General features: G+C 43.6%; 1 protein-coding gene across 3 annotated transcripts in view; it reads right to left on the reverse strand.

The window, feature by feature from the left end:
• TDRD9 (tudor domain containing 9) overlaps nt 1–16,084 on the reverse strand; it is a 100,791-nt gene that overhangs the window by 36,791 nt on the left and 47,916 nt on the right. For all 3 annotated transcript variants that reach the window (XM_077923595.1, XM_077923581.1, XM_077923588.1), the window contains exons 9-12: nt 10,464–10,534; nt 9,295–9,349; nt 7,621–7,705; nt 6,781–6,838 (exon numbers count right to left, since the gene is read on the reverse strand). In XM_077923595.1, coding sequence (XP_077779721.1) covers nt 6,781–6,838; nt 7,621–7,705; nt 9,295–9,349; nt 10,464–10,534 — 269 coding nt within the window. The remainder of the gene's footprint in view (nt 1–6,780; nt 6,839–7,620; nt 7,706–9,294; nt 9,350–10,463; nt 10,535–16,084) is intronic.

Consider the following 16,084-nt stretch of genomic DNA (forward strand, 5'->3'; position numbering starts at 1 on the left):
ATAAGCTTGTTCATGCCTAGAAATAAACTTGATTATTTGTTAACGTTAACAACTGACTGGACTCCGTATGTACCCGTGAGGAGAAACGGGTTGGTGGCAGCGAAGAAAGCAATCACAATGGTGGCACAGGGTCAATAGACTGTCAAACATCCGGGGGCCCTGTGTGATCGCCACAGCCGCCTCCAGCCCCTGCTGCTCGCAAGACACAAGAGCCGCTGTTGGCTAAGCGCCCCTCTCGAGCGACCGCCATTTAAAGGAGTCCCTCTACGGAGCCCTTTTCCACGCCGCTCATCATCCCTCATTCATTTCCCCCCCAAAATATAGTCTGGCCCCCCACAAGGTCTGAGGGACAGTGGACCGGCCCCCTGCTGAAAAAATTTGCCAACCCCTGACTTAGAATGAACCCGCAAAAAGATGCGGGTAACTCTCTAATTCATCTCACGGGGCTGTTCTGAGAGGATTGTAAGAGGAGACAGAGAATAAGAAGCACGTATGCCTCACTGAAGAGTAAAGATGGAGAATTTCAACAGAAACAGGAGCAGAAATTGCCAATGTTCGCTTATTCGTCCCACCTCCAGAACGAAAATCACTCCACTGAATACAATCTGCATTCACTGCTGTTGCTTTCAGTCTGCAAACAGTATTTAATTAATTAGATTTCCCCTTATTTGCATTGTGATTCCTTTGCACTCAAGTGAACGAAGTGGAAGAACATTAGGACAACATAATTTCGCCACAGCGGAGAATGAGTAATGCGCTTTTTGCAGAAGATGAACTGAAGCGGAACTGAAGCAGTGTTGCATGGGATAAATGTAGGGCGGAACAGAAAATGATGACTTCTTACATCCCTGCTGAAGGATCATAAGAGTGGGATAAACATGTGATTAATTAAAATATGTAGCAGCTGTCTGAATCTGATGCAAACTTTACACACACACACACACACACACACCCAAAGAAAGATATTGTTGTTTGGTTTTGCTTGCATTTTAAAGAGGTAATTTCCATTGCAGAAGTTATACCTTTTTTAGCCGCTAAACTCAAGACCAGATTTAAAATGGAGGGAGCTATCGTTTCTAAAAGACACGCTTTTCAGCAGGCAGAAGATTCTGACTACCCACTGAAAAAGCCTGTCTTCCTTTTAAAAAATCAAGCAACTATGAATAGATTAAGACAAGGGCACAGACATTCTCCTCCTTACCTCATGGCTGCTGCTGCTGCTACCACCAGAGGTCATGAGAATATTGTCAGCTAAGCTTGGGGCTGCTGCCAGCGCAAAGGTCAAAAACAGCAATACCAAACCACCAGGCAAAATCAAGGAAGTGCCTGCGAGGAGGTGGGGGTAGGATGGAGAGCGGGATGTGAAAACAAGCCTCCTTCTCGGTCGGAGTGAAACAATACAAATTGAAAGCCTTTGCAGATGATCTAGTTTTGACATTGCAGGAGCCAGAATCCAGTACAAAAAGAGCTCTTGAACTTATATCTGAGTTTGGTCGGGTGGCGGGATTTAAGTTGAACAAGCAAAAAACCAAGGTTTTGACCAAGAATTTGACACTTACAGAAACAGAGGGGTTTCAGAGAGAAACAGAACTGAATGTGGTAAAAAAAGTGAAATACCTAGGGATCTATTTGTCTTCCAAAAATTTGAATTTATTTAAGGACAACTATGAAAAATGTTGGTCGGAAGTTAAAAAGGATTTAGAAATTTGGTCAAGATTGAAACTTTCCTTGTTGGGAAGGATTGCAGCAATAAAAATGAATGTGTTGCCGAAAATGTTATTTTTGTTTCAAACCCTACAGATCGTGGACAGAGTGGAATGTTTTGGAAAATGGCAGAAGGATATATCTAGGTTTGTCTGGCAGGGCAAAAAGCCCCGAATAAAGTATAAAATATTAACAGACTCAAAAGAAAGAGGGGGGTTTGCCCTGCCGGACATGAGATTGTATTATGAAGCTGCAGCCTTCTGCTGGCTGAAAGATTGGTTTTTGCTAGAAAACACTGATGTCCTAGATCTGGAAGGTTTTGATAATGCTTTTGGTTGGCACGCATACCTATGGTATGACAAGGTTAAAGTTCACAAATTGTTTAAAAGCCATATTGTCAGAAAAGCAATTTTTGCAGTCTGGACGAAATACAAAGACTTATTAGAGAGTAAAACACCGAGGTGGTTGTCACCGGTGGAGGCCAAGGCTGGAAAAAGACCCAATATGGAGGCCTACTGGCCGAAATATTGGGAATTAATTGAAAAAATTGGAGACAGTTGGAAGTTGCAGAGCCAGGATAAACTAAAAAACAAGGTGCGAGATTGGTTACATTATGCTCAAATGCAAGAGGTTTTTAAAATGGATAAAAAAGTTGGTTTCCAGGAGGAGAAATCGAAACTAGAGACAGAATTGTTAGAACCAAAGACCAAGATTTTATCTAGAATGTATAACTTGCTGCTTATGTGGAACACACAGGACGAGTTGGTTAAATCTGCTATGATAAAATGGGCACAGGATGTTGGACATAATATTATGTTTGAAGACTGGGAGAGGTTATGGAACACCGGAATGAAATTCACGGCATGCAGTGCCTTGAAGGAAAACATTATGAAAATGATATACCGGTGGTACATGACCCCAGTCAAGTTAGCTAAGATACATCACCTGTCTGACAATAAATGTTGGAAGTGTAAGGAAACAGAGGGGACTTTCTTCCATCTCTGGTGGACCTGCCCAAAAGTGAAGACCTTCTGGGAAATGATTTATAATGAATTGAAAAAGATATTTAGGTATACCTTTCCCAAGAAACCAGAGGCCTTCCTGCTGGGCATGGTGGACCAGAAATTGCCAAAGAAAGACAGAACCTTGTTTATGTACGCTAGCACAGCAGCAAGAATACTCATTGCTAAGAGCTGGAAGACACAAGATTTGCCCACGCTGGAGGAATGGCAGAAGCAGTTGATGGACTACATGGAGATAGCTGAACTGACCGGCAGAATCCGAGATTTGGATAAAGAAACAATTGAGGAGGACTGGAAAAAATTTAAAGACTATTTGCAAAAATACTACAAGCTGTATGAATCTTAAGATAGTGCATGATTAGGAAAAGTTATGCTTCTGCAATTATGATTAAGTAAATTGTAAAATAAGTGATAAAAGAGAAAAGGAGACAATTTGAATCGAACATGTTATGTTTATTTTAAAGGCATTGAATCTGAGATACAATATATCGAATTTGGGTACATAACATTGGAAAGCTACAATAAGGCATGAAATAAGGGAACAAAATGCTGACATTGTTAATTTAAATAACGCAGAATCGGAAGGGGTGGGGAAGTCCAAGTTGTTTTTGTTTGTTTTTGTTGTTAAAAAAAGGGAAAATTTGTTTCTTGCAATTATGTTATTTGTTTGTAACCTATAAAATTATGGAAAGAAACGCAATAAAAAATTTATAAAAAAAAAAAAAAAAAGAAAACAAGCCTCCTTCTCTCCTAGCAGGGACAGGGAGCTCCCTTTTGTCGAGAAGCTGCTAGTGCCAATCGGAAGGTCTTGATCTTGCGTTTGTGTCGCTCTGCATAATTGTTTAGATGCTTCATGTTGCTGCCAAGAGTCAGCTCACACTTTATGGGCCTCAAAGCAGGTTTCCTCTCTAGCGACACACACACACACTTTCATCACTGCAATACAGCATTCGAAAGAGTTGGTTTTTAAAAAAGCAATGCTCCTATCAGATTAGGCCACTTGATGCCTACCGCTCTTGAGCAAGGTCGCACATCGTGAGCACAAAGGCTTCTGCTACGTTAGAGCCCTTTCGTGCTGGTGTGATTGTATTTTTCTGCAACTGGCTGAAAGCAGACTTTAAAAAGATCACACAACGCTTCATATGGTGCTATGTCATCAGGCAACGCCTTCCCCATGGTGAAGATGCTTGTTGTAATGTTTACTGATGAGCATAGCTGTCAAGTGTCCCTTATCTGAAGGGACAGTCCCTTATTCCAGCGCCATGTCCCGCTGCTGTCCCTTCTTGATGGATGTCCCTTAAATGTCCCTTAAATGATGTCCCTTAAATTTCAAAGGAAGCAGCTCCTCTCCCTCCCTCCCTGCCGGCCAGGGAGGAGGAAGGCTCCAACTGTGTTGCTTGGCTGTGTTGCTCACCCAATAAGAAATCTAAGAACGACTGGGGGGTGGAGCTTGCATGCCTTGTGTGTGGCTATTTAATGCAAGCTGAGGGGGTTTTTGAATGCTGGACGCCATTTTACTGCACGTGCTGCTGCAAACTTTGCAATGCAAAGCCAGGCCGGGGAGCCATCTTAAGTTGAGGCTGCATAGGCCTTGTGGTGCATGTGATTCAGATTCTATTCAGTTGAACCTCTGGTTACAAAGTTGGTTGGACAGTGTTCTCGAAGCTACCAGCATGAGTTTGACCAGACTGCAGGAGGACAGGAAGACTGGAGTGCCTGCAACAGGTGAGGCTGCAGGTCCCTTATTTTCAAGGCTGCTGGTCCCTTATTTTCAAATCTGTAAGTTGACAGCTATGCTCATGATGCTTCTTATTCAACATAAGATCCCCTGCAAATTTAGTCAGAAGGTTCCTCTTCAAGGCTTCTTCCCCTTGCTTTCTTTTCTAAGGGAAAATGAGTGTCTCCACCCCCATCGCTCAGCCCAGACACTGAGGTCCAGCGCCGAGTGCCTTCTGGCGGTTTCCTCACTGTGAGAAGTGAGGTTACAGGGAACCAGGCAGAGGGCCTTCTTGGTGGTGGCGCCCGCCCTGTGGAACGCCCTCCCATCAGATGTCAAGGAAATAAACAACTACTTTACCTTTAAAAGACAACTGAAGGCGGCCCTGTTTGGGGAAGTTTTTAATGTCTGGCGCTGTATTGTTTTTAATATTCGGTTGGAAGCCGTCAGAGTGGCTGGGGAAACTCAGCCAAATAGGTGGGGTATAAATAATGTATTATTATTATTATTATTATTATTATTATTATTATTATTAGGGTACTAAAGCACTAAATTGCAACTTAATTAGTCTGCTCTTTTCTGAGCAGCCTGTGTGCTCTTCAATTCCTGGTTAAGTTTTCTTCGTTTTCCTTCAAAAAGAAAAGAAAACGCAATTCAAGTAAACCTATAATTAAGGCATGCATACTCATAGCCAATAAAACCAGAGTCCATGATGCCATATCTCCACTAGGCAGGAAGCAATGACATGGGAAGACGGCAAAGGGAGGAACCTTCAAGTGAACAGTACAGTAGCGCTGAAAAGTTCGGTAGTCTTCATCTGACAGGCTGGAGCGACAATTCCATTTGAAGTGGACAAAATCTCCGCAAATCAGATGTGAAAGAGAAATACAGATACAATATAGAACACACTAGAATGTACCGGGTTGCCAATGATATTGCCTGACTTCCCTATTTAAAGAAAAGCGAGCGAACCAAGGATGGCAGTTCCAGACTAAACAGCGAGTGTTGAAGCTACGAAAGTTAAAAAACACACACACTTTAACCTCACAGAAATCAAAAGCACTTAAGAACCCAACTTGGGTTGGCTTAGCATTCTTTGGTGTGAGCAATTTGTGTACAACCCAGAAGCTGGAAGAATCAAAGTGCTGCAGAACGCTGATACTTTAAAAACAATGCCTTATGAGGAACGGCTAAGGGAGCTGGGCATGTTTAGCCTGGAGAAGAGGAGGTTAAGGGGTGATATGATAGCCATGTTCAAATATATAAAAGGATGTCATAAAGAGGAGGGAGAAAGGTTGTTTTCTGCTGCTCCAGAGAAGCGGACACGGAGCAATGGATCCAAACTACAAGAAAGAAGATTCCACCTAAACATTAGGAAGAACTTCCTGACAGTAAGAACTGTTTGACAGTGGAATTTGCTGCCAAGGAGTGTGGTGGAGTCTCCTTCTTTGGAGGTCTTTAAGCAGAGGCTTGACAACCATGTCAGGAGTGCTCTGATGGTGTTTCCTGCTTGGCAGGGGGTTGGACTCGATGGCCCTTGTGGTCTCTTCCAACTCTATGATTCTATAGTGTTGTAAGTGTTACTGGTTTCTGCACAAGTTTGGTATGGCTAATGGCCTCTGCCTTGTGACCATTATACTCCATGCAACATTATAATATTTGGCTTGCCAAGAGCTGTCAATCTCTACTTTTAAAAGCTCAAGTTTCTAGCCCCTATGGTAAAAAAAATGCAAGCAACTTGTCTGCAAAAGACTCAAAAAGCCAGGCTTCTGTATACGTGAGGTGCTCCCTTACATCTACTCAACACATCCTAACCACTGCATGAATACAATAAACACTACTCCCCACTTCTCTGTCCTACAACCTCCCCCCTTCTTTACCTTTCTGGTGCCTACCAAACTAGCACCCGAAGCAAGTGCATTTGATTTTATGCAAATTGAATGAATCACAGTAAATTAAAATAATATACCTAATTTAATGTGAGTAGTTATTGCCAAAAGCCATAAATAACTCCCTCTTCCTGACTTTCCCTCTGAACAAAATAAAACTTTTCCTTGGGGCAGAATTTGAATTTTTGGCACAGAGAACACTCCATCCTAGTTTTAAATGTGCCTTTGAGAGAGCTCCGAGACAGGGAGAAAAATACTTTAGCAATTCTGCTTTACATAGTAAAACAGGGACCCAGGGACCTTATGCTCAGAAGTTACTCTGAAGCAAGCAGCTCAAAGGGTTTTAAATGTTGATTTATCAATAGTGCTAAAGGAAAAGAAAAGAAAAGCAGAACATACAAATATTTATTTTTATTCCTATGACCATAATGCATCAAAACATGCTTACCGTATTTGACATCTGGAACTGTTACAGAGCTCTCTGCAATGTTTGTAGACAGAATGATCTAAATGAAGGTTTTAAAAAGAGGAAATAAGAAATTATTTATTTAACGATTTACATGATTGATTTAATTAACGGCATTTAAAGGCTGCTCAACAACAATACAATTTACCAGCCTTAATATAAAAAAGCAAGCCTAAAAAAAACACAAGAAAGCAAATAATCACAGCAAAAATTATTACTGTTATTTATATACAGCATATATGACCAAGTAGAATCATAGAACTTTAGAGCTGGAAGGGATCCCAAAGGTCAACTAGTCCAACCCCCTTTCAATACAAGAATCTCAGCTAAAGCATCCATGACAGATATAAAGAGAGACAAAGACACCATCATCAAAAGCAAAATCATAAACAGCGCCAAAAGATTAATTTCAAACCCTGGGAGAAAATAAAAATGTGTTCACCAGGCACCCAAAGAACCATAATAATGTGGGCACCAGGCAAGCACATTTTCTAACCAGGAGCCACCACCAAGAAGTCCTCGTCTCCAGCAGCCATCTGGTGCTTCTTATTTGGATAAGGCACCTGGAGAAGGGGCTGAGAAACTGACCTCCTGTCCAGGTAGGCATCTATGGGAATAGATAATGTTTCAGGTATCCTAACCCCAAGCTATTTAGATGAGAAGACTATATGGGTTGCATGTGGATGGTCTGTAATAGCTACTTTAATTTTTTTTAAAAAAAACTGGGTATCTTAGCATGTTTGTAAATAAGCCTTGATATGCATGTAAAAAGAGATTTATGAGTTAACAAAAACTACTGAAGCCATGGTTCAAAAATCTCACCTTTCGGTAACCAGGAACTGGAGCCAAGAACACATTATTCTGTTCTTCTAAGGTGACGCTGGAATGCAGCGGATATACTTGCAACCTAAGGAAACACATTTGAGAAACTTGCGGCTCTTCCAAACCACCTGCTTATTGAGCATTCATCTCTATGTTGTTGTTGTTTAGTCGTTTAGTCGTGTCCGACTCTTTGTGACCCTATGGATCAGAGCACGGCAGGCACTCCTGTCTTCCACTGCCTCCCGCAGTGGAATTCATCTCTATATATTTTTATGTGGAATTCATCTCTATATATTTACACAAAGTTTGCCGGGAGGTAATCGGATGCCCGCTGTTTACCGAGCTATCGCTGTGATTTGTTTGCACTGGTATTATACCGCCTCAAGAACCCTTATCCCAGCGCACTTTGCTGCCACCTGCCTTAGTGCAGAAAGTCCTGCGGGGTGGAGATAAGTTTGTTGTACAAGAACACCAACCCCACTTTAACTGTGCAAGCTAAATTTGACCGCGTACAACTGAAACCCACTGGCAAAATAGTGACATTCTGGAAGTGGCCCCAGTAGCAATGGAAGGGCACAACCAGACACTGGCACTGCTGGTCCCATGGTCTGGAAACTTCCAGCAGAGATTTGGCAGGCATCCTTGCTTTTGACTTCCAGGCATCTCTCAAAGACTTTTTATTCCCACAAAAGGGCCCAAGCAGTTGTTTAAAATTTTCTTAAGTTGGTTTAATGATTGCTCTGTGTTGCTTTTGCAGTTTTTTATGTTGCTACACATCACCCTGATGTTTTGCAAGAGGGCAGTAAATAAAACTGGATCTTGTGAAGGGGTTATTTTGGGGGCGGGGGTAGCATGTAAAGCCGAAATCTCATATAGTCAGTCCCCTGGAACCACCCCTGCACAAGCAATCTTACCTTCCAGAGCCTGTGCAAGATCTCATGGGGCCATCTGAGATCTCACAAAGGCCTCCAGAACCATGCAATACCTCTCCAGAATTTACAAGGTCTCTGCCTTGCTTACTGGGCTCTGGGAAACTCTCGCACAGGCTCTGGAGGCCTTTGCAAGATCTTGGATGGTCACACAAGGTAAGGCAGGTGGATCGTAGGTGTGGAAAGAGCTTTTAAGCTTGCTGCCTTACATGCATTTAATTTGTGTGCTATCGGCCGGCCACCAAGCACATAAAGCTGCGTTCACACAAGTAAAGTGAGTGCAATTTGCGCGCCTACTGTGAATAAATAAACAAGGGGCCCGCAGTTGTAAAAGAGAACATGTAGGGTAATAGTTTCTGCTGCCCCAAACAGCATCTCTCAAGCTTTCTGTGCTATTACACCAAACTCTTATCTTCATCAAATGTGGCTGTGCAAATACCATGCACTTAAACCACATCCACACTCCCCCCCCCCCCACGGAATTGGGAACTGTAGTCTGTTAATGGTGCTGGGAATTATATTTCTGTGAGGGGTAAACTACAGTTTCCAGGACTCATTGGAGTCGTCACATGCTTTAAATATGTGTTAAATGTAGGGAGTGCATGTGGCCTTCATTTAATTTTGTCCTATCCATATAGCTTACTGCAGCTGAAGGCAATATATTGAGGGGTGGGGAGGGAGAATGACCTTATTCGACAGGACTAGCACCACAGTGCCTCTCACCATAAACAGATTTAAGACTCACCTCTTGTGAGCCATGATCGTGAGAAGCTCATGCATGCGATTTATTTCCGCCAAACCTGGAGGGTGAAAAATAACCGATAAATAGTGTGCTGCATGTTTACTCGGAGCTAAAGAAGTACAAAATCATTTATAGTCATCTGGAAGATTGTTTATTCAACTGCAAGCGGCTTTCGCCCCGAACAAACGTCTCCTATCTGGTTTGCGTTCACACTTTTTGATTCTCCAGCCAAGTGCTCAGATTGTGGCTTACATTCGCATTTCACACCCCTGCTATCACGCTGTGTCCTTGCATTCCCTGTGACCTTCACCTAAGTTGTTAACATTTACTGCCCAGGATGTTCCAGACTTGGCTGAGAGGCTGAGTGATGGTTGCCCTATCTTGGGAGGGTGTGTTTGGTTTCTAGAGCCTCAAATTAAGCAGGAAGGTGGTCTCAGTTGACCAGGTAACGGCCGAAAGCTAGTATTTGCACCAGGCCTGACCAATTCACAGGCTTCATACTCCTGGCCAATGGCAAAGGCCAATCTTGATGAAGCTGTTCCCTTTTGTTCCCGGTGAGGGAGCCACAGAATGAGAGCACATAATCCACTTTAGCTCATCTGGCTAGGCCCCTGTTTGAAACCAGGAGTTCAAAGGGAAAGCCTTTACGTAGGAGTGCCTAGATAAGGTCCCAGGTTTAATAATCCCCGGCATCTCCAGTTTAAATCTAAAAGAGTGGGGGGGAGATCAGGTAGCAGGAAATTTGAAATACAGTGGTACCTCAGGTTAAGTACTTAATTCGTTCTGGAGGTCTGTTCTTAACCTGAAACTGTTCTTAACCTGAAGCACCACTTTAGCTAATGGGGCCTCCTGCTACTGCCGCGCCGCCGGAGCACGACTTCTGTTCACATCCTGAAGAAAGTTCTTCACCTGAAGCACTATTTCTGGGTTAGCAGAGTATGTAACCTGAAGCGTACGTAACCTGAGGTACCACTGTACCTCTGCCCAAGTCCTTGGAAAACCACTGCCAGGCAACTGGGCCATAAAGAACCAATAGTCTGGCCATGCGTAAGGTTATCTGCCTAACTCTACACAAAGAAACTGCAGCCCAAACGACAAAGCTTTGGTGAAATTTCCTCATATGTTAACAAACAGTTTCTCCTCCATCCCAAAAAAGCAAAAACAAACCTCACCAGGTAAAAATGCCAGCACACTGCCACGCTCAGTCATGAAGTCCAAATTCTGGATTTCGGCATGCGGGTTTCTGGTTTTAGGGAAAGAGACAGTATGCATTAGTTTCATGTTAAAAGCAACAATGATCTACTTTTTAAAAAGGCCTAAGGAACAGATTCGCTCACAATGCCAACGAGGGAAGCTTCCCTTTGTGTTTAATGTTATTCGGCTAATTGAACAGATGTGTTTACAAAGTGTTACCTGGAGCTACAATTTCTGCAAAATACATGCATGAAGAAGCTAAGAGCAAGAAGCCTACAATAGCCTTAACAGAAAGAGAAGCGTTCTTATTCCCTATTATCTCTCAAAAACTTGTTGTGTAACAAGCCTTTACAAGCTCTCTCTTTACATCACAGCAGCTCACACTGGAATGCATCTCCCAGAGATGGCAATGTAACAAATAGAATAGTTTTGATGTTCTGGAGCAATTCTAGCAGCTGAAAAACAAAAGCATATGCTTTTGAACTGTGTATCTATGTTTTATTCACAATAGGAATCTGAGTGGCCTTCCCCATTTTCTAGCCAACCACCTCAGCCAGCATGGCCCATCGTCAGGGATGATGGGCGTTGCAGAACAACATTTCAAGGACACCAGATTAGGGAAATGGGTGCTCTGCAAAGTGGTACAGACTTTAACGTTACCTATCAGCTAACCATTGACTAGTGTGTGTGCCAGAAGCTCATTTTGTTGCTGCCATCCCCAGCACTCTCAGAATCTGAAATGTGACGGGCAGCAGATCTAGGGGTTTTGAGGCAGATTCCCCCCCCCCAATCACTTGCCACCTGGCCCCCTTTAACAATAATTTTAGGTAACTTTTAATAGAACTCAAAACGGCACCCCGCAAAAACTATGAACCTAAATCCATCTGACAAAAGTCACCCCCCGCCTCTCCAATTATGAGCTTTTCTGATCAATCGGGGGGGGGGGCACACACTGCAAGCCTCTTTATAAGGGAATACAAAAGAAGTCAGTTTTGCAAATCTCTTCCGCTTCATAGGAATAATTAGACCTCGATATGAAATGCTGCAGATATTCACTTCACTTACAGCATCCAGAGGATAGAATGCAACGTATTACATAAGCACCTGGTAGTGGGGGCCTTGCAATGCTGGAACACTCTTTTTAGCTTGTTAAATACCTCCTTTTAGAAGAAAAATACTAAGGGAGGGATAGAAGTAAGTCTAGGATAATAACGACTTCTTTTTTTAAATGAATATTTATTCGTTTACCATTCTTCAGTTCCCAAATAGCTTCCAGGACAGTGAACAAAATGAAAGCCAGTTATTTAAAACAGTCTTCTCCCAACCTTGATCCCTGCAGATGTTCCAGGACTCCAACTTCCATCAGCCCACATGACCACATGACCAATGCTCAGAGATGATGGGAGGTGGAGTCCAATAACACCTGGAGGGCCCTAAACTGACTACCGCTGACTCTCCTCACCTCCCACCCCACATCCTCCTCACCCACACCCTTCACTACATTGCCAGATTTAGGGTACTGCAGGCAGTTCCCCCATATAGGGCACCAAGCCGAGGGGGTGCAAAATATTATAATAACAACAACAATAATAATAATAATAATAATAATACCACCTATATTTATACAGGTAAAATACGAGTAAATATATGGGTAAACTGTACCAAAAGAAATTATTGTGAAAAGTAAGAAATTTCATTGCTCGGGGCCCCATATTACCAGTCTGCCCCTGCTTCCCTAGTCCGAAAATTTTTATACATCACTTGTGAAGACAGGCAACGAATGCCAGTGTACTGGAAGAAGCAAAGATCACCAGTGTCGAAGCAATGGTTCTTCAACATCAACTTTGTTGTACTGGTCATGTTGTGCAGATGCCTGATTCTCGTCTTCCAAAGAAACTACTCTATTCCGAACTTCAAAATGGAAAGCGTAATGCCGGTGGTCAACAAAAGAGGTTTAAAGACTGTCTCAAGGCAAATCTTTAAAAATGTAGTATAAACACCGACAACTGGGAAACACTGGCCTGTGAGCGCTCCAATTGGAGAACAGCTTTTACCAAAGGTGCCATGGACTTTGAAGATGCTCAAACTCAGGACGAAAGGGAGAAATGTGCTAAGAGGAAGGTATGTTTGGCAAACCTTCACCGTGATCAACTCCCACCTGGAAACCTATGTCCCCAGTGTGGAAGGACGTGTGGATCCAGAATTGGCCTTTTAAAACCATGTTTATGGAAGACAATCTTACTCGGCTACGAGTGATTGCCAAAGAAGAAGTCGTCCTATTTCATACCCTCTGCTCAAATGTTTTGCACAACTGGAATGTCTGTAGGCTGCCTTGATGAAGGAAACAGAGGGAGGTATCAGTGTGTGTGGAAACTACTGTATGGAGGTGAAATCTGAATTGTTGCTCTACCCATTTTGGCCTCTGGGGTTGCCCATCATTGGCCTGAGACCTCCAAAAGGTTCCCCGGAAGGGAATGTGACCCTCTGTTTGAGAAGGACGCCCCTTCTCTGTTTCAGAAGCTGCCAGGTCCAATTCTTAGCATCACCAGCTAGGGCCGAGAAAGAAACACACACCCCTGAAATAATGGAAGGCCAATCACAGTCAACAATCCTAAGCTAGGTGGAACAATCTTCCCAACCCTGCGTATGGCAATTTCCCATCTTCGCAGCTGCAATCTAAAATCTACTTGTTCTAGTGTAATTTGCCTTATCTCGATGAGATTATGACAGTTAAAAAAAGTATTAGGATTGACGTTAACAGCAGCTATTTTAAAAACAGCATTTTGTTCCGACTTAAAACTAGGTCAGATATCCAATGGAGGGGGGCAGTGCAGAGAAGCCATATTTCTCAAAAAAAAAAAAAAAAAGGAGAAAAGAAGGTCATACATTACCACGAAACAAAGCAATTATCTGTCCGTGAATGTTTTCCCCTCTGTTTGTTTTCATATTATGAAACTGCCCTCTGATAAATACAAGGCGACCCTGGAAGTCTTGCAAGAACAAGCTCTCTCCCAATTGTTAAAATTGCTAGACTGTAAAAAAAGATGATGATAGAGGACTCTGCTCTTTTATAATACCTCTTATCAACAAGACGGTACTAAAAATCTCAATAGAATGCAATTTTAAGTTAGGAGCCGGCCTTATGAGGCTTTCAGGTTTTTGCAGTCACTGCAAGCCAGGCTACTCAAAACGCTCCGGAGCACAGCAGATTACATTGCCTTAATCCGTTCTGCACTTTGAACTAACATGGACATTAAGTATCAAAATAAGATAAAATGAAAAGAAAGAGAAAGAGCGCTCAGGAGAAAGTGCATTGGGGGTTCCCCCATCCATATAAGAAGTTTTCGTTGCATTTTTCTCTCTCTCTGAAATGATTTCATCCATAAATTACACACATACACACACACAAACACAAACACAGATACAATCTTGCCCCGCAGCTATCAAAGCAAACTCTTCCATTTGACACAGGTGGCGCTGTGGGTTAAACCAGTGAGCCTAGGGCTTGCTGATCAGAAGGTCGGCGGTTCGAATCCCCGCAACGGGGTGAGCTCCCGTTGCTCGGTCCCTGCTCCTGCCAACCTAGAAGTTCAAAAGCACGTCAAAGTGCAAGTAGATAAATAGGTACCGCTCCAGCGGGAAGGTAAACGGCGTTTCCGTGCACTGCTCTGGTTCGCCAGAAGCGGCTTAGTCGTGCTGGCCACATGACCAGCTCCCTCAGCCAGTAAAGTGAGATGAGCACCGCAACCCCAGAGTTGGTCACAACTGGACCTAATGGTCAGGGGTCCCTTTACCTTTACCTAGAGAGACATTCATACACAGATGTCCTTTTAAATGCAAACACGGCATTAAACAAAATCTGTAAAGCCCAAACACGTATTAGTCTATGCAGAATTTGCATTAGCATACAAAAACAGGCAAGAAGAAGAAAGTATCGGGACATATTTTAGAATTTGGTGCCAAGACTTCTGATTTCCTAATCCATGTTTACATCCCTAATCTGGATCTGGGCAGAAAAAAATTGGGGGAGGGGGGAGAAGTGGTTGGCATATTTTATGCCCACTCAACATAGGAGGGACGAAACATACAACTGGAAAACGGCACCAAGAAAACAAAGAACAGACATGCCCTTGATAGGCTTGAAAGTACTGCCAAGTCCAGCCATTCATAGGCTGTGCTGGTGATGATGCCTGTTATGTACTGAGTTGAATAGGATCCAAAATGCAGCAGTCTGATTGGTCCTAGAATAGGATTCAGAATGCAGCAGTCTGATTGGTCCACATGAGCCACCCAATCCAGCTCCAGTTGGAAGTGAATCCGCAACCTGATTGGCGTACAGGAGAATCCCGGAATTAGCCAATCATGTGGGGCCCATTGTGTAAATAATGCATATAAAGCAGACATTCTGGGGGAACTTCCATTCCTCCTCACCACTATGAGCTGAATAAAGAGCATGAAATCCACTCTCGACTCCGAGTATATTTCAATGCCCATCCCAGTTCATGTATGGATTTCATGTATGGATGGAGGCAGGACTTCCGGTCTGATCTCCATTGCATTTGGCTGCTTTCCCAGGGCACCGGACTCCAGTCGTGCAATTTATCAGGGGTAACATGGGGGTAATTGTCCCCAGTGCAAAGAACTTAGGCTGGTGAGGCACACACACAACCCAGTGCACACCACTGCGGAACACACAAACCAATGCCACAGCGTGCACACACACATACATGCACACCTCCATCAGCCCAGTAACAACCTGGCTACTGCCTGGGCCCAGACACTTCTACATGAAGAGGTTAACACAGCCCGCACCACATCGCAACTCTTGCCAAGAGAAAAGGGACAAAAGACCTTCCCAGAGAGGGACAGATTCTTGTGAAGCACCCAAAATAACAGGGGGCAGGACACGTAGCAGGGGACTTGCAGAAAACACTGCCCCAGGGCTGTTCTGTCAGTGTAGTTTTCACTTGGTGTGTCTTGAGTACGGGAATTCATTTAGGAATTCTGCATTAAAGGGGCTCGATCACAGGAAAACTCGTGAGTGTTCCTCCAGAACTGACCCACAGCTGCAGGGAATGCTGGTTTTGCTATGGGGGAGCATTCAAGTCCCCACCTTCACAGTGCATTGAAGGCACTCTTTAAGGAGAAAGGGGAGAAAGTCCAGTAGAAGATAGTCCATTAGGCTGAATGGGGCACTGCGCCCCCAACCTCAGTCTGCCCTCAGCTGGGCAACACCTGCCTGATTTCTTACTCATAACAAGTCTGGGGATGGCACTGCCTATCAGCTTCTTTCTCCTCAGTGTTGCCCCTGTAGAACTCACCAGGAAGGAAGATGAGGACAACGCTGGAATTAGCTGGCTCTGTCATTGCTGAAGCCACCCGGAGCGGCTAGGGCAACCCAGTCAGTTGGGCGGCATAAAATAAGATTATCATCATCTCTGGCGCCACCTACTGTTGAACTCCCTGCCTTCTGCCCTACCAGACACCATCCACCGCTGACAAGCACCAATTTCCTGGTCAGAATGTTCAAAGGTCTCTTCTTCAGAGGCAAGGAGCCCACCTGTGCAACTCTGCACAGGGAGCAGGAAGAACAGAATCT

The sequence above is a fragment of the Podarcis muralis genome, chromosome 1 (assembly GCF_964188315.1).
Source record: "Podarcis muralis chromosome 1, rPodMur119.hap1.1, whole genome shotgun sequence".
NCBI lineage: Eukaryota > Metazoa > Chordata > Lepidosauria > Squamata > Lacertidae > Podarcis > Podarcis muralis.